Here is a 25,368-nt window from a genome sequence, read left to right as displayed (position 1 = left end):
CCTCCTGAATTATTTCTTCCTGCTTCTACTGAGGCACACGTGGCACAGAGCATCATCATTAGTCCTAACAACAAACACTTAGGACATAGAGGACTGGTAAAACAACTTTATTAAGACAAATAGAGAAGATACTTCTGCACATGTTAAACACAGGGAACTGAACAGCTTGACTGATCACCTGCACTGCTTATGCTAACACACTGAGTGGTAGCAATGCCGATCCGATCCCCCGGCTCCCGAGCTCTGCTACACAGGTGGTGTGATGGTTACTTCATATGCTGAGGCCTCAGGTCCCTAGATACCTTATTTCTCCTTAACTTCTTCCCTTGAGATTAGGATGAGCTGCTCCAGAGGAAATAAAATAGCTGGACGTATAAAACTAAACATATTCAGAGACCAAGACCAGTTGTTTTCTGTGAAACTTTAAAATCCTCCAGAACCCTTGAGAGAAGTAATTCTAAGTAGTCTGCAGGCAGAGATGTTCCCCCAGCCATGGCAGGTGTGCACAGAGGACAGTAATCACAAAAAATTCTGGAGCGACGGAATCTGAAACACATTGTATACTGCACAGTTTATCCCAGAGAAAAACCACAAAGTAACATTATTCTGCAGCAAAAACACATCCAGCAGGTAGGAAGTTAAAACTAGAAAAAGAACCACAAGAATTTTGGAAATAGGGCTTTCCAGAGAAAGATGGTAGGGTTTGGAGAGGATGGGTCTTCATTTTCCTCCATGCACAAAACTGAGCACAATATTACTACTTAAACTATGATTTTGAAAAATTTGTCTTTTACATAAATATTTAAATGGTTAACAGACACACTAAAATACAATAAAAAGTACCCGCTGGGCAAGCCTGAGGTGATCCTTCAGTTGCCATGTTTCTGAGACTGGTATACACATGATCAACATGGCCCATCTTCCTACAGCATTCGTTTTATTAAAAGATTTGGGGGGCTTTTTTTTTATGGCCTTAAAAATGGACTGGTAGATAGATATTGTTAATAAATATATTATAGACTACAAAACAAGACTGAGGAAATAACTTCACTGAGTAGCTTCAAGGGTGAACCACACCCTCAATGGTAAGCATTCTTTTTTCTCAGGGCTAGGGGTGGAAATGTTTCAGACAGGACAGCTCAGACTCCAGGACCAGTCCAGCACGGACAAGTGAAAACAGGGATCACTGGGTTACAGTTCCGGTGCACCTTCCTGAACATGGAGCTGGCCTCCTACACTCCCATACTGTGGCATACAGAATATGGCTGCCCTGGACTGGCTTTTCTGAAACTCTCCTCAGGTAACGAGAAAAAGCTGGTGATTTCTGTGACGTGAGTAGAATTGTTTTGGGTTAGGGAAAGAGGCATTTCTGGCAACCACCACCAGGAAAAGGGCAAGTCACCTTCTCACTGAAGACGACAGACCAAGTACTAAAGGCAAGCAGCTAGTGTCTGAGAACTGGTCAGAGAGTCATGGTCTTTAAGGGGAGATGTGCGTCTACTGGGGTTTTCCATATCAATAGTGGACTCGAATTTAAGAAGTTTCCAGTTCATTTCTAGAAGTACAAAATTTTTGTTAAATATATGAAAGAGGAATCAGAAAGAAACGAACTCAACTCTGTCCTAAGCCTCCTCCACGTGGGACTTGCTTTTCTTGCCACTTTCACTGCAGTGTCCTCACTTCCCTAACACTGTTCCCACGCTCCTCCCTCACGATCCGACCCCACTGGCCTTCGCTGCAGTAACGTTCGTTCTCTTCCAAACTCTCTTTTCTTTTTCCTATTTTTCTCTCTTCCTCTTTTTTTCATTTTCTTTTCTTCCTTCCCCCCTCCTCCCTCTTTCCCTTTCTCTTTCTTTCCTTCTACCTTAAAAAACAATAGCAAAAAAGTCTTTCATTGGCTTTACATAATTAAAGCCAAGCAAGTACAAATGCCAGTGTTTTCCTATGGTAACCACATTAAAAACAGTTAAATATGGTATCAAGTAACTCTGGCCTCCATCGCCCAGCTCTAAGAACTGAGCTGGGGCTGACCGTGTTTCAATTCTGCCCCAGCCTCCCTCGCGACCCTTTCTCCCCTTGAGTAGTTCCATGGCGCTGAAGGCTAAGGAAAAACGGGAGTGGGCGGGTCCAGAAGGGGACTGACCTAGGAGACAGGTTGATATTTTTTTACTTTTAGACAAGTAAGAAATGAAAAAGTGTTTGTGATGGTTCCCTCTGCCAAACTCCCTTCAGGTTCGAACTTGGAACTTTCCAGCTTTGGTCATGTATTTTATGCCCTTGAAGGGTTTGTACTTCTCTCCATACATATCCAGACGGTTTACTTTGAGTCCTGGAAGGAAGGAAAAATACGATATAAGCATGATTCAAAAGAAGCAGGTGGCATAACTGTTTAAATCCATTTCAATTCAAAGAGATAGTGGGATAGAGATAGCAGTAGCAATGAACCACAAAAAAGTAGTAGAATGAACCAAAAAAATAAAAATACTAGAAGACCAGTTCCTGAAGTAGAAAGGGCAGAAAGTTATATGCAGACTGAAATGAGGGTAAAGGAAAAATAAAAGCACTGGATGTTTTTCTCTAGTCATTGTACTAAATACATGAATTAATAATGATAACAAAATCAAGGAATTAATAATGAAATAAATTATCATTAAATGAATGTATTAATAATGGAAAATAATTAATGCTTCGTAAGTGTTCTCACTACACTAGGGAAAACAAATGTATATTATATAAAACTTTAAAGTTATTAAGTGTTTTAAGATGCCAGAGTTTATAATTTAAGTAAATTCTAATAACTTAAATTACACAAGGCCTATTGGTAAAGAAAAATAGGAACTTCATATAAAGTAAAATCATCTCCCCTCTCGCCCAGCCAGTGTGGCTCAGTGGTTGAGCGTCAACCAATGCACCAGGAGGAGGTCACCGGATTCCTGGTCAGGGCACATGCCTCGGTTGTGGGCCTGATCCTCAGCAGAGGGTGTGCAGGAAGTAGCCAATCGATGTTGATGTTTTTCTCTCATTAGTATTTCTATATTTCTCTCCCTCTCCCTTCCTCTCTAAAATATATTTTAAAAACATATTTTTTAAAACCTATCTTATAGAATCGTTCAACAGATTAAATAATAGATAAAAAGAGTTTAAAACAGTGCCTGACACACTAAGTGGTAACTATTATTATTATTACTATCATCCTAAGGTAGGTATAGCCTATAGTGAACCAATTTGGGTAGGCCCAAGGGTTCTAAATGATAACAAAAGCAAATGTAGCCCTGGCCGGTGTGGCTCAGTTGGTTGGAGTGTTGTCCCTTATACTGAAAAGTTGTAAGTTTGATTCCCAATCAGGGCACATACCTAGGCTGTGGGTTCAATCCCTGGTCGGGGCACATACGAAGGTAACCAATAGATGTTCTTTCTCACATTAATGTTTCTCTCTCTCTCTATCTCTCTCTCTCTCTCTCTCTCTCTCTCCCCCTCCCTCCCTTCCTCCCTTCCCCTTTCTAAAATCAGTAAGTATATCCTCAGGTGAGGATTTAAAGAAGGCAAATGTGAAAGTTTTCTGGAATTGAGGGAAATTATTCTTTTCAGTTACCCACTGAGAGTGTAGAGCATTCCCACACTGAGGACCAGGAGACCTCGAATTGACAGCAGTGGGATGGCTCAACAGCAGCCGGGAAACCTCTGGCTACCCTATTGTTGCTTTCTCATCTGTGTCTTCGACACTCTTATTCAGGTCACGTAAGCCAACTTCAAAGCAAGAATTATAAACTTTCCCCAGAAATGTGCTAGGAAAGATTTCACTAAAGATTATATTATCAGATAATAAAACCAAACTCAATAAGCAGAGAACCAAGGGAAGGCTTTGTAATGTCTGTGCCGTTTTTGTTCTCTTCAAAGCCGCCTAAGCTGTGGGGCACTTACCAGAAATGGCCAGCTGCTGGATCTTAAACTGCAGGTTAATTGTGGGGTTCTCATCTGGTTTGGAAGCTCCAGCCTGAAGACTCATGGTCCCCTTCAAACTTGGTAGCTTCTGGGGATTTATTTTTCCTACATCCCAAGACAGCATCTTCAAAGAAAAAAAAAAAGTTGCATTGGAACCATTCATGGGAGGTCATTGAGCTGTAACCTCAGGGCAGCTGTTAACAATGTTATAAGCTGCTTCTGGGATGTTTCTCAACAGAAACACTATTTCTTACCATAAATTATCTCAAGGAGAAAACAATGCCCCTGTGATTAATCGCCCCTTTCAACAAGCTATAAAGTCTATGTGGAGAGCTACCCCAGAGTTACTTGTATTTAATATCAGCAATTCGAAACCTCCTGCTTATTCTCCTACCTTCGTAACTGGGTCAAATGTGTGTGTTCCCTGAGACGGAGTGAGGCTCATATTCAGGACTCCTTTGGGCATCTGGCTGGTGACAATCACTCCCTCGACGGTCTTGCCCATAGTCTGCTTAGGTCCCACTGTTATTTCAAAGCGTCCAAGTGAACTACTGTCCCGGAAACTGATGTTATGTTTGACATACACTGGAATTGCCACTAGACTGGAAAAGGGACACACAAAAGCCCACTTCATTAATGTACTAGAAAAATGGCACACTTTCCTCCTTCTTTGCCCCGTTGGCAGCTTTTCCTCCCTTACCTACTTCCTTACTCCGTATCTTAAAAATTAAGCACAGGAAGAAAAACCCTAGCAATCTTTGATTTTTCTTTTTGTAAAGCTAAGATGCTGTCTAGTAAGTAAACTAACTCTTCTAATAACTCTGAATAATATCCACAAAATCAAAGAGTATACTAAGCCTACTATGAGAAAGGCATTATGAACAAAAACTAGGAGTCACCATATTTCTGTTTTATTGTGTGACATGTGACCAATAATTATTTGTACTTGGGAGAGTAATATTCATACATCATGGACAGTTTTGTGATTTTTTGAGAGAGCTTTTACTTGACCTTATTTGATCCTTACAAAAGGATCAAAAGTAGGGTAGGTTGTCACGATTTGACAGAAAAGGAAATAAAGAAGTCACAGAATAACAATTCTTAATATCTATTAAGCACTTCCTGAGTGCCAGTCACTATGCTAAATGCTTCATCCCTATTACCTCATTTAATCCTCAAAATAAGTATGAAGTAGTTACTGTTACTATCCTGATTTTTAGATGAATACTGATATGCTTAATCTCAGTTAAGTAACTTGCCCAAGGTCACATATCGTAAGTACTAAAGGCAAGGCTTAAGTCTAGGCAGTCTGATTCCAGAGCCTTTGCTCTCAAGCCCTCAGATATTTTTTTTTATTAATTTAATTTAATTTAATTTTATTTATTTATTTACTTTTTATAAAATTTTTATTTTTTTGTTACAGATATTTTACCTTTTGTACCCCATTGGCACCCCCCTCCCCACCCCCCTCAGATATTTTTATAAATTATTTATTCCAAATCTCAAAGAAAGGCACTGATGGCTCTCTTCAGCCTGCATACCTTCCACTATACACCTAGTGAAGGCTCCAAAAACCCTTAGACTCATGTTACAAAGAATGTTCAAGACCAAAAACCACTGCATTTTATAGTTTTCATTGTACAGTGTAATGCTTCTGTTGGGTTTGGGGAGATTGAACACAGGTGTACTCAGATTCCAATTTGAGGGGAAAAAATGTTCTTGTTTAGATATTTAATAATCACAACAAAAATAATAGCACCAGCCCCGGCCAGTTTGGCTCAGCGGTTAGAGCGTCAGCCTGCGGACTGGAGAGTCCTTAATTCGGTTCCCACTAAGGGCATGTACCTCGGTTGCAGTTCGTCCTGGCCCCGGTTGGTGTTGTGTGGGTGGCAACCAGTCGATGTGCCTCTCTCTCTTTTCCTCCCTCTCTCCCTCTTGCTCTATCTGAAGATAAATACAAAAAAAAATGTCCTCAGGTAAGGATTAAATAAATAAATAAATAATAGCAGCAGCCCAGCTGGTGTGGTTCAGTGGTTGGGTCGCCATGCACCAAGAGGTCGTGGGTTGGATTCCCAGTCAGGGCACATGCCCAGGTTGTGGGCCCGATCTCCAGTGAGGGGCACATAGGAGGTGGCCAATCCATGTTCTCTCTCATCGATGTTTCTATCTCTCTCTCCTTCTCCCTTCCTCTCTCTCTAAAAAAAAAATCAATAAAAAAAATACTTTAGGAAATAATAATAATAGCAGCAAACTTAATGAGCACTTACCTTGTAATAAGTGCTAGATTCTCTTATCTAATTCTCATAAAAAGGTAACTTTTATTATTTTCAACTTGAAGATAAGAAAACATAGAAAGTTTAAGCAACTCAGCTAAGCCTATCCAATTAGTAAGTATAGAAGCTCAAATTTGAACCCAGGTAACTCCAGAGCCAGAGTTCTTAGTCACTACAAATAAGGTTTACACACACACACACACAGTCTGTCTCTCTCTCTCTCTCTCTCTTCTTAATTATAAGGGTTGCTTACTTTTGGGCACTGACATGGTAAGAGAGCAGGCGAAAGTTTCCATCAGGAGGGATGAAGGAGAGGATACGCTCAGATTCCCAGCGCTTAAAACGAACACAAGGATGGAAGCTGACATCATCCAGCAACCTGGGGTTCTAGTTACCAGGCAAGGAAAGCAAGAGGTAGGAATTAAACACCCATATTTCTTTCAGGAGTAATTAGATGCTGTTTATATTAAAACACATACACACACAGATTCTGTAGTTACATATAGAAAATTCAGGCCTGACACAAGCTGTGTAGCTGTCCTTACTTATACATTGTTCCATTTCATTCTCAACACTCTGTCATTCTAAAAGCATCCAATTCCCCATCCCAAGGACTAAACCTGTGGTCCCGGCTTTTACCATGAAGGAAAGCGTAAGGTCTGGCATTCCAGTCAGTTTGACACAAGCATCAATCACCCCCTGGATCTCAGCGGTAATTGTGGAACCTGAGACAGAAACAAGTTAAAAAGAAGGTAAGAGATTACTGAACTCTTTTCTGTTCTTCCCAACTTATTTTCCTTCTTCCCTCTCTTCCTTCCTCTATCCCTCTCATTCTTTCTTCTTTCCTTCTGTCCACCCATCCAATTCATCTAACACCGTCCATCCTTGCCAATATTTATCAACTGCATATCAGATATGAGATACTTAGATAAATTAATGAGATAATAAGCCTTAAGGAGCTTTCAATCTAGTACCAGAATCAAACAGAATATCATTATCTTCACCAATGGTTCAGAAAATTTCATATCAGAAACCGCCCTCCCTAAGGCCACCAATGAGCTGTGCTGCTATACTGAAGGGACACTTTTGGTTTTTATCTCTCTGTAACATGTGTCACTGTTGACACCTTCCTCCTTTTCCAAATCCTCCCCCTCCTAGTTTTCTAGCTCCTCTTCCTCAGTGTCTTCTGCAGATTTCTTTCTTTCCACATCCTTTAAATATCTATGCTTTTTCACAGTTCTAAACTTCTCTTTCTTTCACTCAGCACTCTTCCCTTGGGTTTCTTTACCTACCATCCCAAGCTTCAATTTTCATTGATGGCCAATTATTTCCTAATCTTTTAGCCAGTTTAGTCAACTGGACAGCTCCACTTGGACGTCAAAGAGGTATTTCAAACTCTACATGTCAATGTGAGTTCATTATCTGGACCTGCCTCCTATTTTCCATATCTTCATGATGATACCATCTGTCCTGCTGTCTAAGCCAGAAAATCCTTGACCACTTCTAATTCTTCAGTGCCCACATCCAACCAATAGTCATTTCCTCTCTTATATGACTTCTATCTCTTAAATCTATTCATTCCTCTCCACTCTCACTACCATTGTGGACATCTGTATTTTGTGACTCCGAAACAGCCTCTTGTTTCCCTTCAGTCTTACCCCATGTCAAACAATTCTTTTTTTTTTTTTTTGGTACGTGCCCCTAGCGGGAACCGAACCCAAAAAAACTCTCTGGTCTGCAGGCCAATGCTCCAACCACTGAGCCAAACCGGCCAGGGCTCAAGCCATTCACTGCAGCTGGACTGATAGCTCTAAACTACAAATCTGTTCAAATTATTCCCCAACTTAAAACTTTTTAATTGCTCCAAATAATCCTCCTTAAAGTGGCACACAAGACTCTTCATGATCTAGTTGTTGTTTGGGGAGGAGGGGTTAATTTCTTTTTTTCCCACTCTATGAATATTTTTATTATTTTTAATTTAATTTAATTTTTTTCATCACCCTTTATCCCCTCTATGCCCTCTACCACCTCCACCCATCTTACTCCAACCCCACAATCACCACAGTTATCCATTCTTTATTGAGACAAATTTTACAGTAAAATGCAAAAATCTTAAATTATAGCTCAAAGAACTTTTAAATATGTACACACCTATGCAAATATCACCCATATCAAGATATGAAGCCTTTTTAGCATCCCAGTATGCTCCTCTTGTCTAACCTAGTTAATCTGAGTCCTTAAAATTCTGATTTCTATTACCTTAGATTAAGTTGCATCTGTTTTCAAAACTTCATATAAATGTATACAACCTTACACATCTAAGTTTCTTACTCAACACTGTGAAATTTATTCATTTGTTGGGTGTATCAGTGGTTCATTCTTTTTCATCACTGTATAGTATTCCATGACCATATCAAAATGTATTTATCCTTTCTATTGCTAATAGACATTTGGAATATTTCCAGTTTGAGACTAATATGAAAAGCTGCTATGCCTAGTTTTAAAACCTCATCACTTACTTTTCTTATTTTTGTACGCTCCTCAATCCAGCCATACTAAATTACTTTATTTCCCAACAATATTTTACTCATCTTAAAGTGTTTGCATATACTTTGCTCCAAAATCCATGAAGGTTTTTATAACTTCTACTCATTCCACCAATAAAGCATAAACACTATCACCTCTTTACACTTTGTTCTGAATGGGTGGGATACCTCTCCTATCCTCCACTCATGCCTAGTTGGAAAACTCCTGGGCTATATCTAATTCATATTAAATACCCACTATCCAGCATTGTGATACAATATAACAGGTTTTTCAATAAGCATTTGTTGAATAAATGAGTTCACTAATATAAACAGAACGTTCTACAAATTTCCAGGCTCTTGGACTTCTACTCATATTAATCAAATTCAGAATAGATAGAAACGAAGGCTTACTGAACTTTAGTAATTACAACTTTAGTTCTGCCATGAGAATTGAGAGTTAAATACTTTCAAAAGAAAGTCTAATCAACAAAAGATCCGTTTGTTGCTTCTCTTTTTTATTCAAAGTGATAAGATATAGCCTGTCAGAGAAAGAAAGACAAGTACCACATGATATCACTAATTTATGGAATATAATGAACAAAATAAACTGACAATCAAAATAGAACCAGAGACATGAAAGTAAAGAAAGAGTGACAAACCTTAAAGGGAAGGGAGGTGGGAGATGGAAAGAGACAAATCAAAGAACTTAGATGCATATATGCATAACCAATGGACACAGATAATTGTGTGGGAAAGGCAGGAGGGGGGTGGGAGCAGGGAGGAGGAAGTCAATGGGGGCAAAAAGGGGAGACATCTGTAATACTTTCAACAATAAAGATAAACAAGTAAATAAAAAATTTTAAATAATATATAAAACCAATAAAAGTGTGAGATAAGCATTAGTCTGCATCATCATATTTTTATTGCTTTTTGGGTTTATTAAAGTATAATTAACAAATAAAAATTGTTTATATTTAAGGTGTACAACTTGATGTTTTGATACACATACACATTGTAAAATGATCACCAAAATCAAGCTAATTAATATTTCCAGCCCTGGCCAGTTTGGCTCAGCGGTTAGAGCGTTGGCCTGCGGTCCGGAGAGACCCGGGTTCGGTTCCCACTAAGGGCATGTACCTCGGTTGCAGTTTGTCCCTGGCCCTGGTTGGTCATGCGAGTGGCAGCCACTCGATGTGTCCCTTTCACATCGATGTTTCTCTCTCTCTCTCTCTCTCTTCCTCTCTCTTCCTCCCACTCTATCTGTACAAAAAATGGAAAAATGTCCTCGGGTGAGGATAAAAAAAACAAACAAACATTTCCATCACCTCAGTTATTTTCTGTGTGTGTGTGTGTGTGTGTGTGTGTGTGTGTTGAGAACACTTAAGATCTACCCTCTCTGTAAATTTCAAGTATGCAATACATATGTGAGGTGAGGATGTTGTTAATTTAGCTAGACTGGGGAATCCTTTCACAATGTAATCATAGTCACTGTGCTGTACATTAAATCTCTAGAATTTACTCACCTTGCATAACTGGAACTTTGTACCCTTTGGCCAGCATCTCCTTACCCTCCCCCGCCCCTTCCTCCGAACCCCTGGTAATAACCACCATTCTACTCTCTGTTCCTATAAGTGAGATCATATAGTATTTGTCTTTCTATATCTGGCTTATTTCATTTAGTGTAATACCCTCTAAGTTCATCCATGTTGTTGAAAATGGCAGAAATTCCTTCTTTATTACAGCTGAATAATATTCCACTGTGTGTGTATATAATGTCCTCATATTTTCTTTACCCATTCATCCATCAACTGACATTTAGTTTGTTTCCATATCTTGGCTACTGTGAACAATGCTGCAATGAACATGGAAGTGCATATATCTCTTTGAGATACTTATTTTGTTCCCTTTGGATATAACTAGAAGTGGGATTGCTGGATCATAAGTTAGTTCTACTTTTAATATTTTGAGGAACCTCCATTTTGTTTTCCATAATGGCTGTGCCAATTTACATCCCATCAACAGTGTTTAATTGTTCCCTTTTCTCCATATCATTATCAACACTTACCTTTTGTCTTTTTTATCATGGCTGCTCTAACCAGTATGAGGAAATATCTCATACTTTGATTTGCATTTCTCTGATGATTAGTAACTGTTGAGCACCTCTTCATATACTTACTGGCCATTTGTATGTCTTCTTTTGAAAAAGGTCTAGTCATATCCTATGCCCACTTTTTAATCATGTTGTTTTGTTTTGCTATTGAGTTATATGAATTCCTTATATATTTTGAATATCAATCCCTTATCAGATACATGGTTTACAAGTATTTTTTCCCATTTATAGGTTGCCTTTTCACTCTGTTGTTTCTTTGTAGTGCAGAAGCTTTTTAGTTTGATGCGATCTTATTTGTCTATTTTTGCATTTGTTGCCTTTGCTTTTGGTGTCATATCTAAAATAAATCACTACCCAGACCAGTGTCAAGAAACTTTTTCTCTATCTTTTCTTCTAGTAGTTTTATGATTTCCTGTCTTATGTTTATATCTTTAATCCATTTGAGTTGATTTTTATATACTGTGTGAGGTAAGGGTTCGGGTTCAATTTTATTGATCTATACATGGATATTCAGTTTCCCCAACACATTTAATGAAGAGATTATCCTTCCCCGTTGTATATTCTTGGTACTCCTGTTGAATATCAGTTGATTATAAATATGTGGTTTTACTTCAAGACTGCTTTTGCTAGTTGGGGTCTTTTTGGTTCCATATGAATTTTAGAATTTTTTTTTCTATTTCTATAAAGAATCCATCTGAGATTTTGATGAGGATAGCACTGAATCTGTAGACTGCTTTGGGTATTATGGACATAATATTATTAATTCTTCCATCAACAATAAAAATAAATTAAAAATAATAATAACACCCAGCTGGTGTGGCTCCGTGGTTCAGTGTCGACCCATGCACCAGAGGTTGCCAGTTCAATTCCTGGTCAGGGTACATGCCCAGGTTGTGGGCCCAATCTCCAGTGAGGCGTATGCAGGAAGCAGCCAATCAATCTCTCATTGATGTTTCTATCTCTCTCTCCTCTCTTTCTCACTCTCTAAAATCAAGAAAAAAAAATTTTTTAAAGAAGTAATAATAATTAATAAATAAAAATAAAAATAAAAACATAGCCCTGGCCAGTTTTCCTCAGCAGATGAATATCGGCCTGCGGACCAGAGAGTCCCAGGTTCGGTTCCCACTAGGGGCACGTACCACAAAAAAAATAAAAAATAAAAATAAAAATATACATATTAATTCTTCCACTCCATAAATACAGATATCTTTCCATCGATGTGTGTCTTTTTTCTTCATCAATGTTTTATAATTTCCAATATACAAATCTTTTACCTCTTTGGTTAAGTTTATTCCTTAGTCCCAAGTATTTTATTCTTTCTGTTACAACAATAAATGGACTGTTTTTTTAAAATTTCCTTTTAGGATAGTTTGTTTTCATGTAGAAATGCCACTGGTTTTTGTATGTTGACTGTGTATCCACAGCTTTATTGAATTTGTTTCTTAGTTCCAGGAGATTTTGGTGAATCTTTTTTTTTTTTTTTTGAGAGAAAGAGGAAGGGAGAGGGGAGAGAGAAACATGGATGTGAAAGAACATCGACTGGCTGCCTCCAGCACGCCCCACACTAGGGACTCGGCCTACAACCTGGGCATGTGCCCAGACCAGGAATCGAACCAGTGACCCCCTTGTGCAAGGGTTGACGCTCAACCACCAAGCCACACTTGCCGGGCAGATTTCGTTGAATCTTTAGGGTTTCTACATATGTGATCATGTCATCTGCATCATAATATTTAAGTTCATTCCTAGTACTTAGTATAGTGCCTGACACAAAGGAGGCTCTAAGTTAAAATCAATGATTTTGAAGGGGGATAATTCTGCTATAGCAAGCTTTATATAAAGGGGCCTCCTTCTATTTTCATAGTTTGGAGGACAGATTAAAAGAACCTACCTGATTTATCAATGATGGCATCAATCTCTTCAATCACATCAAAATAGGCCTCATTGTTGGTGTATTTCACCCCAGTCCGTCGCCATGGCACCACTGACAACTGCCCAGTGGGAAGCTGGTCACCCACATTGGTACTTCCTGAGACAATGAATATCATGTAATTTAATTTCAATTTGATGATTGGATGTAACCAATTATCTAATAATCATAGAACACTTCCCTAGAAGTTCTATGCTCCCACTCTTCAAAGAACTTTAAAAAAAAAAAAACAAGAGTTTTCTCAACTTCTATATGAGTGATCTGTCTACTTGAAAAACTTGTCGCCACCTGGTCTGCCTTCCCAAGCAGAATAAAGGTTAAAAAAGTTACCTGAGAAACAGATATCATATTTTGGTTTTGAAAGTAACTTGAACTTGGTCTCTCAAATTCCACAATAGCTTGCAGCTTAAATAATGTATTGGCTTTTAGTAGAGATGGTAATCTATATATTGATATAAAATTTTCATGGGTAAAAACAGTATTCTAGTTTGAAGTAAGTTCTTAGGTACAGTTATGCTAGGTATCAAAATGTACACATCAACATAATCTCTCTCATACCAAGAGTTTAACTTAGGAAAAGAATATAAATTCGATCTTTCCCTGTCTATAAGTCAATCTCTTGACTTGTTTTACCCTCATAGGCATCAAAAATATTTTTTTTAATTCAAAAGTTCTATACTAAGATTATGAAATATTATAACTAATTCAAAATCTATTTCCTTCTTCTGTAACCTGGATTCTTTTTTTCATAACCTAGATCTTTTAATCTAAAGAAACATTAAACACACATACATTCAGTATATATACAAAACATCAGCTTTTCAAAAGTGGTTTTCAGATACATTTTTCTAGATTTAAGTGAGATTCTAGAATGAATTAATAATATTCATAAATGATTCAGGTACTAATAAAGCTTTTTAAGGTTTAAAATAAGCCCAAAATATTAAAAATCCCAAAATATGTGTTTTCTTAAAAAGATGCACTATATATTAAAACATGTCATCAAGCTATAATAATTAAATCAGCATGATGATAAAGCAGGAAAGATTTTTTAAAAAGACCAAGAATACATAATGACTTAGTATAAGATAAAAATATCATTTGAAAACTGGGGAAAAAGATAAATTATTCAATAAATGGTGCTAGGAAAGGTGACTGACAATTTGGAGAAATAAACATAGAGCCTTACATTTTATTGATTACCAAGACAATTTCCAAATGGATTAAAGAATTAAATCCAAATATAAAATCATAAAAGAATTAGAAAAAAGCCCTGGCTGGTTTGGCTCAGCGGTTGGAGCGTTGGCCTGTGGACCAGAGAATCCTGGGTTCAATTCCTGCTAGAGGCACATACCAAAAAAAAAAAAAAATTAAATCCAAATATAAAATCATAAAAGAATATAGTTTGTTGGTGTTTAGCTCTAATCTAGCTAGAACTTACTTCATGTGTAGAATGAGTAGAGGGGCTTCATTTTATTTCTATATCAAAGCTTGACTGTCCCAATGCAATATATTTAACAAATGGCCCCTGGCCCACTGATCTGATATATGACCACATCTATCTACACCAAATTTCTATAAATGCAAGGGTCTGTTTCTGGACTTTCTATTTTATCCCAGTCATCTACTTGCCTGTTACTGGGCCAATACTATATTTTTTTAAATTACCAAACTTCATGATATATCTTACATCTGATAGGATACACTTTCTCTCTTGTTCTTTTTAAAACACACAAACACATTTATTTATTTTTTAAAAAAAAAACTGTCTTGGTTTTTATATCTCTCTTAGTTTTTATAACTCATATGTATTCTATGAGTTTTTGTCTCATGTACCATATGAACTTAATATATCTTCATATTTGACAGGGAAAATCAAGCCAACCCCTTTGTAATTCTTTTTTAAAATTATGCTGACTATTTGTGCATATTTATTCCTTTTAAAATGTATTTTTCAATCAGCTTGTCGATTCCATGTAAACCCTGTTTATATGTTTAGCAAAACCCAAAATATAAAACCTTAGTGAAGGATGATTAATTTTACTAAATCAAACATTTTTAAATGTGCTAAGCAAACAATACTATATATAATGTCAAATGACAAGACAGATTGTGAGAAACTATTTGTAACAGAGTATTCAAAATATGTAGAGAACTCCCACAAAGGATCACGTATAGTTCCAAAATATATGGTAGTTTAATATCCTTAAATTCAAGGAATTATTTTAAATTAGAATAAAAAAAGAAAAGCATATCAACAAAAGGGGGGGAGGGGCAAAGGACACAAAAAAGTAACTCACAATAGAGGAAAAACAATCAATAAACATGCCCTGGCTGGTTTTGCTCAGCGGTTAGAGCGTTGGCCTGCGGTCCAGAGAGACCCGGGTTCGGTTCCCGCTAAGGCCACGTACCTCGGTTGCAGTTTGTCCCCAGCCCTGGTTGGTCGTGCGGGTGGCAGCCACTCGATGTTTCTCTCTCTCTCTCTCTTCCTCTCTCTCCCTCCCGCTCTATCTGAACCAAAAATGGAAAAATGTCCTCCGGTGAGGATAAAAAAAAAAACAAAAAAAAAAACAATCAATAAACACCTGAACAGGTTTTAACTTCCCTAGTAATAAAAAATTTGTGTGTAAATAACAAGGTACTACTAAATTATCAAATGTCCAAAGTTTTTTTTTTAAATGATACTACTACTACTACTACTAATAATAATAATAATAGGGTTTGCTAGAGTGCAGAGAAATTATAAATTGGTGTAACTTTTCTGGAGGGCAATTTGGCACAATGCATTCAAGTTCTTAAAATGGGCACACCGTTTGATCCAGCACTTTTATTTCTAGTACTGGAAAGAAATAATTCTAATATTTTTTTCTTTATTGATTTTAGAGAGAGAGGAAGGGAGAGGGAAATAGAACCTTTGATGAGAGAGAACATCAACTGGCCACCTACTGCATGCCCTACACTGGGAATTTGGCCCACAACCTGGGCATGTGCCCTGACCGACCAGGAATCGAACTGGTGACCTCTTGGTGCATGGGTCAACACTCAACCACTGAGCCACACCGGCTAGGCAAAAGAAATCATTTTAGATGTGCACAAAGATTTAAGTATGAGAATGCTAATTCCTTGTATTTAAAAGAACAAAAAAATCAGAAACATCATAAACATGGACTCAGTACATAATTTAGGGTCTATTCCATATGGTAAAAAATTGTAAAGTCTCTGAAAACAATGTAGAAGAATAGTTATCATAATGGGACAGTGTTCACAAAATACTGACAAAAGATAAGTTTTACAATATACACAAGAGTTGTTTTAAAAAATTCTATCCATCCATCCATAATTCATCTGTCTAAAAAAGAAAAAAATATATATACACTAGTATTATATTTTATCATTTCACTTTGGCTCAGCCGTTACAGCGTCAGCCGGTAGACCAGAGTTGTGGGTTCTATTTTGGTCAACGGACTAGCACAGTTGCAGTTCGGTCCCTGGCCCTGATTGGGGCCATGCAGGAGGCAGCCAATAGATGTGTGTGTGTGTGTGTGTGTGTGTGTGTGTGTGTGTCTCTCTCTCTCTCTCTCTCTCTCTCTCTCTCTCGCCCTGCCCGTTTGGCTCAACGGTTAGAGCATCTGCCTGCGGTACAGAGAGACCTGGGTTCGGTTCCCGCTAAGGGCACGTACCTTAGTTGTAGTTTGTCCCCGGCCCTGGTTGGGTCGTGAGGATGGCAACCACTCGATGTGTCCCTTTCACGTCGATGTTTCTCTCTCTCACTCCCTCCCACTCTATCTGAACAAAATATCGAAAAATGTCCTCGAGCGAGAATTAAAAAAAAAAAAGTGTCTCTCTCACATCAATGATTCTCTCCCCCACCCCAACTCCCTCCCTCCCTCCCTTCCTCCTACTCTCCTACTCTATCTGAAGATAAATGGAAGAATATCCCCAGGTGAGGATTAAAATAAAAGAATTTGCCCTGGTTGGTTTGGCTCAGCAGTTAGAACGATGCCCTGCAGATCAGAGAATCCCAGGTTCAGTTCCTGCTAAGGGCATGTACCTAGGTTGCAGTTTGTCCCCGGCCCTGGTTAGGGTTGTGTGGGTAGCAACCAGTTGATGTGTCTCTCTCACATCGATGTTTCTCTCGCTCTCTCTCTCTTCCCCCCTCTCTCCCTCCCATTCTATCTGAAGATAAATGCAAAAATGTCCTCGGGTGAGGATTAAAAAAAAAAAAAGAATTTTACATTCGTTGTGTTTTTCTGTATTTCCAACATTTCTACAATCGTGTTTTTTCTATAATCAAATATATATATATATATTTTTAATGAGAGTTTTATCTCTCTATTTTTTTTAAATATTTTTCTTTATTGATTTTAGAAAGAGAGATAGAAACATCGATGAGAGAGAACATCAATTGGCCGCCTCCTGCACGCCCCCCACTGGGGATCAGGCCCACAGCCTGGGCATTTGCTCTGACCAAGAATCGAACTGGCGACTTCTTGGTACATAGGTTGACGTTCAACCACTGAGCCATACCAGGCCCAGTGAAAAAAAAATTTTTTTAAAGAACAAAATTTAAGTATCTGAGATCACCAAAGATAAACACTCAAAATAATGCACACACCAGGCTAAGCCACACCCAGGATGGCAGCAGCAGCTTTCTGTGGGTTTCCCCTTTCTCCATACCTGTTATGGTGTTGACAACTGTTCGAAGGATAGTGGGAGGCTTTATCAGTTCTTTGAGGATGTTTGACTCGGTAGCTAATGGAAACCCATTATCAAGCATCTCTTCCAATACCTCATAAACCACAACCACATTGTCTTTGATCACTGGCTCTGAACAGACTCCAAAATAATCCTGATGAAAATACAATATATATATTTATCACTCAGAGACTGTAATAAGTGGAAGAATGTTCCTAGAGAATAAGGATCTAGTCCTACACATTTGTGTTTACTCAACATTTGGGATATTATTCTACAATGAGGGAATGAAGTATAACCATAGTACTCTTAGTTAAAAAGAACACTTGGCTGGCTTATATAGTACTTGTGTCATTATCAGCTTCTTTTATAAACTTGAAACTACAGATTTCCGGTCAAGATGGTGGAGTAGGTAAACGCGGTATCGTGTCCTCCCACAACCACATCAAAGTTACAACTAAACTACAGAACAACCATCAGTCAAAACCGCCTGTAATCAAACTAAATGGAAGTCCTACAACTATGGAATCAAAGCAGCAGCCACATCCAGACTGGTAGGAGGGGCAGAGGCGCGAGGAGGACACCTCGGCTGGGAAGGTCCTTCCTGAGGACTGAGGGGTCCCCATCCCTCTCAGGGTTCCAGTGCCAGGAAGAGAAATCCCCATAACTTCTGGCTGGAAAAACCAGTGGAAACTGAGGCTCAGGGAAGCTGAAGCGGCTGGAGCCCCAGGCAGCTCCTTAAAGGGCCCGCGCACAGACTTATTGGACTCTCTTCCTCTAAGCTTGGAGGGGAGGCAGCTCGAGGGGCACCAGAGACACACAGGGAAGAACTGAGCTGTTTGGCACTGGAGCGAGAGCAGGAGAGGGGGCTTTCTCTGGGACAAACGTGCTGTAAGAGGCCTTTGTTCCTTTGGTGAGCCCTTCCCTGGGGCGGCAGATAGCCGCCATATCTGGGACTCCAGCAACCTGGCTCACACTGGTAGCCCCGCCCTGCTGACTCCCTGAGGCCCCGCCCCGCCCCACCCAACTTTCAAGCCCACCCAAGCTGTTGCCACTTGCTTAACCATAGGATTGGCCTGTCTTGGATCCTGCTTCAGGTTTTTCCTAAATTCTTTCAAACGAGCAGCATCTGGTCTCAGCGAGCCCCGTACCTCTCATTAAGTAATACACTGAAATAAACACAGGGAGGCACCCAAAATGAGGAGACAAACAGATCCCAAATGAAAGAACAGAACAAAACCCCAATAAAAGAACTAAGTGAAATGGAGATAAGCAACCTAACAGATGCTGAGTTCAAAATACTGCTTATAAGGATGTTCAATGAACTTAGTGAGAACCTCAGTCAACTTAAGGAGGGCCTCAAGAGCATAAAAAAGGACCAGTTAGAAATCATGGATGCACAGTTAGAATTGAAGGAGTCATTAACTGAAATAAAGAATAATTTACACAGCTTCAATAATAGAGTATGTAAATCCAAGGAGCAAACCATCGATTTGGAATATAAGGAAGCAAAAAGTGCCCAATCAGAACAGCAAAAAGAAAAAAGAATCCAAAAAAATGAGGATAATGTAAGGAGCCTCTGGGACAACTTCAAGCGTGCCAACATTCGCATCTTGGGGGTGCCAGAAGGAGAAGAGCGAGAACAAGAAATCGAAAGCCTGTTTGAAACAATAATGGCAGAAAACTTTCCTAACTTGGTGAAGGAAACAGACATACAAGTCCAGGAAGCACAAAGAGTCCCAAACAAGATGAACCCCAAGAGGCCCACACCAAGACACATCATCATCAAAATGCAAAAGGTTCAAGACAAAGAGAGAATCTTAAAAGCAGCAAGAGAAAGGCAGCTAGTTACCTACAAGGGAGTTCCCATTAGGCTGTCAGCTGATTTCTCAAAAGGAACTTTGCAGGCCAGAAGGGAGGGACAAGAAATATTCAGAGTGATGAAAAGCAAGAACCTACAACCAAGATTACTCTATCCTGCAAAGCAGTCATTTAGAATTGATGGCCATATAAAAACTTTCCCAGACAAGAAAAAGTTAAAGGCGTTCATAACCACCAAACCGTTATTATATGAAATGATGGTCTTTTTGAAGAAAAAGATAAAAAATATGAACAAACAAAATGGCAATGAATACATATCTATCAACAATGGAATCTACAAACAAAATGAACAGGTAGAACAGAAACATTCTCATAGATACAGAGAACATTTTGTTGGTTGCCAGTTGGGAGGGGGGTTGGGGGAATGGGTGAAAAAAGTGAAGAGATTAAGAACTACAAATTCATTGCTAGACTGACAAACCTCAAAGGGAAAGGGGTTGGGGGGGTGGGAAGAAATAAACCAAAGAACTTATATGCATAACCAATGGACACAGACAATAGTGCGGGAAAAGGCGGGAGGGGGGTGGGAGGGGGGAGTAGGGGGTCAGTGGGGAAAAATGTGGAACATCTGTAATACATTTTACATCCAACAATAAAGATTAAAAAAAAAAACAAGAAACTACATAGAGGGTAAGTCATTTACCCTCTGTGGGTTAGTTTCTTCAACTAGCTAAAACATATAGAATACAAAACTGAATCTAAACTATTATATGTGCTTCTGAACAAGAATTTGAAAGAGCTCTGATAATATTTAATATGATCTAGATTGGACCTGAAAATCTTTTTAACCCTCGAGGTGTGCTGCTATTCCTTAATAAGAATTTAAAGGAAAACAAAATAAAATGAGGGGGATGAACTAGCACACCAGAAAATCACTTTGGATCATCACTACTCTCAGATGCTAGGAGTCTAAGAATTCTTTGTCCTTTTATTAACAAAGGCTAAACGTAGATACTAAATTATCTGGGTTGTGGAAAAAGCACTGGATTCCAAATCAGAGGATCTGGATTACAACCTTAATTGTCACTTACTAGCTTACTAGATTAAGTCATGCTAACTAATTTGGGTATTGAGTTCTTTAATAGTATAATCAGGATAATACCACTGTACACACAAGTGTTGTAAGAACTAAGCATGATTGATTAAATGACAATATATGCGAAAGTGCTTTGTAAACTATAAAGCACTATGTAAAATGCAATGCATGATGATGAAATGATTTAGAAAGAAATATCTGTGGTTATTTGGTGCGCCCTTCTAGCAAGGTCGGTCATGTCTTTTACTGGACCTCTGAGATGGGCGTACAAACCTCCTTGAATTCATCCAAGGAAGGGAAATGGGCCCCTTTTTGAGAAAGCCCATTTTATTCATGGACACCTCTGATTATTAGAAAGTTCTTTTGCTAAACTAAAATTTGCTTCCTAGATCTTCCTTACAGAATAAATTTATAGAACAGACCTACAGTTATTTGAAGACAACTACAGAATTTCACTTCATATTTTCTCAGGGCCAAACTCCCTGTTTGATCTTTCCACTGTTCATGCTATGGTATGGTTTCTAGATTGTTTCACCATCTTGCCATTTCTTTGAATATGCTCTGGTTTTCCAATATTCTCCTCTAATTATGATACCCAAAATTGACCGCAGACTCCAGAATTAATCTAAATTACAACAGATAATGTCAATTATTGAAGCCATTCCAATATCCAGGAGCACTTAGGAATATGTTTCTAAAACAAAAAGATTACTTCTTTAAAAAATGAGAATTTAAAAGGAAAAAAGTTACACATTTCCTTCCAAAGACTTAATTTATTTTTAAAAATAAATAAAACAGCCCTGGCCAGTTTGGCTCAGCAGTTAGGACATCAGCCCAAATTCAAGGGCACACACCTGGGTTGCAGGTTTGATCCCTGCCCCTGTTGGGGTCATGTGGGAAACAACTAATTGATGTCTCTCCCACCCCCCTTTCCACTCTATCAGGAAAAAAAAAAAAAAAAAAATCAATTGAAATTTGGGTGAGAATTAATAAACAAAATAAAATTTTAAAAAATAATAATAAAGCCCTGGCCAGTATGGCTCAGCAGTGAGAGCATCAGCCTACAGACCAAAGAGTCTAGGTTCGATTCCAGCCAAGGGCACGTACCTCGGTTGCGGTTTGTCCCCGACTGGGGTTGTGTGGGTGACAACCAATCAATGTGTCTCTCTCACATTGATGTCTCTCTCTCTCTCTCTCTCTCTCTCTCTCTCTCTCTCTCTCTCTCTCTGTCTTCCTCCTACTCTATCTGAAGATAAATGTAAAAATATCCTCGGGTGAGGATTAAAAATAATAATAATAACAAGTAAAATTAAAACACCTCACTAGATTGTATAAATCAGGCAGAATGTGAACTCAGCAGCTGGAAAGGAGACTTATAAGTATGACAAAGTGCTATAGCAAAAGTGCTTGCAATTCTATAGCTGAAACTCTTCCATTATACCCTAGTCCTAGAAATACAATACAGCTAGAGAGAGCACATATCAGATAAGACACCAAAATCAGGATGTATCCATTTTCTTTTAACAAAAGCTTCAAAAATGACAAGCTAAGAAGTCCCAAACTTCCAAACTAGCCACTTTACTGTTTTCTCAAATTCCTTTGTGGTTTCAACTAAACAACTTTTCTCGCTTCCTGTCTTATAGTTAGATAATATCACTATGGCAGTATGAAGCTGGTCAAGTTTCACCAACGGGGCTGTTAATCTTGGAATAGGATAAAGTATCATATGTGGAAATCATACCAGGACTCGGAGTGGTTTAAAGTCATAACGACTAGGTTCTCTCACTTATAGTTCCTCCACATACTAGGGTTTATAACCCTCAGGCTTTCACTGTGTGCAGGAACCAGTATGCCATGTGAGAACTAGAATCCCAGGATAATGCTACCAGAAAACTTCTGTGGGAAAAAATGTAAAATATAATTCTCTTGGAATGAAAGCTGTTCCAGACATGTGATATAGATATAAATCCAAATGAAAGGACTCTTTGACTTGTTTTTCAATTTTTATCCTAACATTTGGGTCCTCATTCTCTTTTTCTCCAGTTCTACAATTTCTGTATTCGTGTGACTAATTCCAGACTTCACATGACAGAGAAGTTGAACCAAAGGGTCTTTGCTTCTCATTTATCATTTAAGTTATGCAAATACTACATCAGTTAGAAAGAAGTTGAGCCAAGTTCTTAGGGAGAGGATTCCACTGTCTGAATCCAGAGTCCGGGCAGCCTAAAATCTTCCGCTATAAATGGTGCTGACATCATATATAACTTACCTCCCCTACACCCCACTGCCCAAGATCTTCAAATCTATTCCTGAAAGAAAAACTCAATATGAAAACTGTGTCTTATAAAATGTGTTACTTAAATTCTTTTGGGTACAAAAGATTTTCCAATCTTAAGTTTGCAACAAGAGCTCATCACTAGTACTCCTATGCTGTGGATAAATACCCCCAAACCAAGATGAAGTACAGGTTCACAAATTACCCCTGACAGGGAAAGTGAAAAAAGGATTACTTAGCTTTTTTACTTTAAAAATATATATACATCTTTACACACTCATCACTTTTTGATGCAACTCAAAGCAATGTAATTAACAATGGTTAGCATCAAGTCCACTATTAAAAACAAAAACAAAACTAAAGTCCTCTGATTTGTGAACAAAACATAAGACAATTCCAATCTCCAGAACTAAAATTACCATACACAATCATACCAAGTAGGGTGGCTTTCTCATGCAACAGGTTCAAAAGTATTCAATTTGTCATTCTAGATGCAGCAAATTCAATAAGTAGAATCAAGAATCTTATCAGATGGAAGAGGAAGTGAGCAATGTCCGAGTTTCCATTTGTTTTTTAAGTTCCTAAATTGAGGCTGAATACAATAGAAACAGAATACGAAAGATACTTTCTCATTTACATGTATGAACCTCCTCACATTCACGCACCTGAAATGTGTCTACTACCCGGTGAAGGAACTCAATGACAAATAGAGGTGGGACCTCCGTCTGGATCACAGCCACAAAAAAGATCTTGTGCCGGTATACACTCAAGAGATAGTGGTGAGGGGTAGGGATAACTGGTGGTACGTTTTCTGCCTCAGTAGCTCTCTCTTGTGCCTCAAAAAAGTAATCACAAACAGAACGGCTGACAACACTTTTCCAATGTTTCTCCAGGAAAATATCTCCGGAGGAGTTGATCAAGAAAAGGCTATGAATCATGATGGAGATTGTCAGTGAGACAGGAAAGTCTTTTTCAGTCTGAATGCCTCAGGATTCTACAAATTTTCAACCCTAAAAACAAAAGAAGTTATGATCAGTTCCATATAACCAAAACACCTTCCCCATTTTTTCCCTCAGTCCAAATCTTACCCATCTTTCAAGACTAGACTCAAGTCTTCATTTACTGCATGACCTTGAAGTATCCCTTCCTAGATTCCTAAGGATTATTATCAGCCATTTTGCTTGTCAATCAATCATATACTGCCCAATTATCCTTACTAGTGTCTGAATCATGTCCATTTAGAATTCAACTTAATTTTTGCATGTGTATTTTCTCAACTGGACTGGAAACTCCTTGAGAAAAAAGACCATGCTTCATGTTTGGGTTTTTTTTTTGTTTTTAAAAAATATTTTTTCTTTATTGATATTTAGAAAGAGTGGAAAGGAGAGGGAGAGAGAGAGAGAAACATCAAAGAGAGATCACCAACTGGCTGCCTCCTGTGCTTCATGTTTTCTCACTGCATATAAGAGGGCTTCAAAGAATATTAATGAGTTTCATGTATTTGAAGTACAGGTTCACAAATTACACATATAAGAAATGTTTACGGTTGTGCAGTCTCATATGGTAAGCGTTAGCTAAGTATGACCAGTGAGCACTTGAAATGTGGCTGGTTCAAATTGAAATGTTCTGTAAGTGGGAGATACCAGAATTTGAAGGCTTTGTATGAAAATGAGAATGAAGATATCTTACCAATAATTTAATACTGATACATTAAATTAATGTTAATTTAATTGTGGTTATATTTAATATTGATATTTTGGAAACATTTAGTTAAGTAATTCACATTAAAATTAATTTAACCTGTTTTTTATTTTTTTAATGTGGTTACTAGAAAGAAAAAATACATATATATATTTATATGGCTCACATTATATTTCTATTGGACAGTGCTGATCCATGAAAAGGAAAGCTGTCATTGTGGTCTCTATTCATTCAATCAATCACCATTCTTTAAGTATTTGTTATACACAAGGCTCTGGTTCGATGCCTTTATTACAAAATTCCTCTGGGGATACCTCTGGTCCCTGAGGCGACAGCATCTCTAGGTACCAGTTCCCAGGATGAGGTGGATGCACCGTACCCCAGCTGTGTCCATTCCTCAAACTGGCCCACGAGGTTATACTGCAAAGGCCTGTAGTACCAAGTGACCCATCGCGAGCTTAATCCCTCTGCCGGAGGACAAGACAGCAGGAGGAAGGAAAGCTGGGAATAGCTAGGATGTGGAGGAGAGACAGCTGCCAAAGAGGGTTAGTTTTGCGCTGGTCCCAGCCCAGACGACTGTGAACAACAGATGATGGACACCGTTTGAGACCAGGGTCAACAAGAGGGAGGATTTAAGGTGTGGGCACGTTCGAAAGCAAGGAAAGTCGCCAGTTAGCGCACTTGAGTTGCCATGCCAACAGCAGCCCCTCCTCCCTCAGCCACCGGCCCGGAGCGGGCCACCTCCGCAGCCCCGCACTCGTTCCCTTACCTCTCCCAGCCGCATCCCGCAGCGCGGAGGTTCAGTCTGATGGCATCCCGTGACCCTGCCCCTGCCCCTGCCCCGCTCACCCCGCGCGCGCGCGCCCGCCCCACCCTCCCGTGCGCCCTAGCCCCAACCCTGGTCGGCTGCGAGCACGCGCCGCCCCCTCCGCGGACCCAGGTCGCCAGACCTCCTCACCGGCCTTGCTCTTCGCATCACCCACCTTTCGGCTGCGCGGAC

The 25,368-nt window shown here is 38.9% G+C and overlaps 1 protein-coding gene across 2 annotated transcripts; it reads right to left on the bottom strand.

The window, feature by feature from the left end:
• Positions 1 to 1,845: 1,845 nt before the first annotated feature.
• AP3M2 (adaptor related protein complex 3 subunit mu 2) lies at positions 1,846 to 25,368 on the bottom strand. 2 transcript variants are annotated; one of them, XM_036250096.1, is made up of 9 exons: positions 25,352 to 25,368; positions 23,333 to 23,677; positions 17,458 to 17,629; positions 12,742 to 12,879; positions 6,855 to 6,940; positions 6,469 to 6,602; positions 4,337 to 4,544; positions 3,922 to 4,066; positions 1,846 to 2,329 (listed from the first exon to the last, which is right to left on the bottom strand). In XM_036250096.1, the coding sequence occupies exons 2-9, from the start codon at positions 23,603 to 23,605 to the stop codon at positions 2,229 to 2,231; spliced, it is 1,257 nt and encodes a 418-aa protein (XP_036105989.1). In that variant the 5' UTR covers positions 23,606 to 23,677; positions 25,352 to 25,368; the 3' UTR covers positions 1,846 to 2,228. The 2 variants fall into 2 exon arrangements, with proteins under 2 accessions (XP_036105989.1, XP_036105990.1); XM_036250097.1 differs by lacking the exon at positions 25,352 to 25,368 and adding an exon at positions 24,683 to 24,725.

The sequence above is a fragment of the Molossus molossus genome, unplaced genomic scaffold (genome assembly GCF_014108415.1).
Source record: "Molossus molossus isolate mMolMol1 unplaced genomic scaffold, mMolMol1.p scaffold_m16_p_9, whole genome shotgun sequence".
Taxonomy (NCBI): Eukaryota; Metazoa; Chordata; class Mammalia; order Chiroptera; family Molossidae; genus Molossus; species Molossus molossus.
This window is presented reverse-complemented; position numbering and strand designations above follow the sequence as displayed.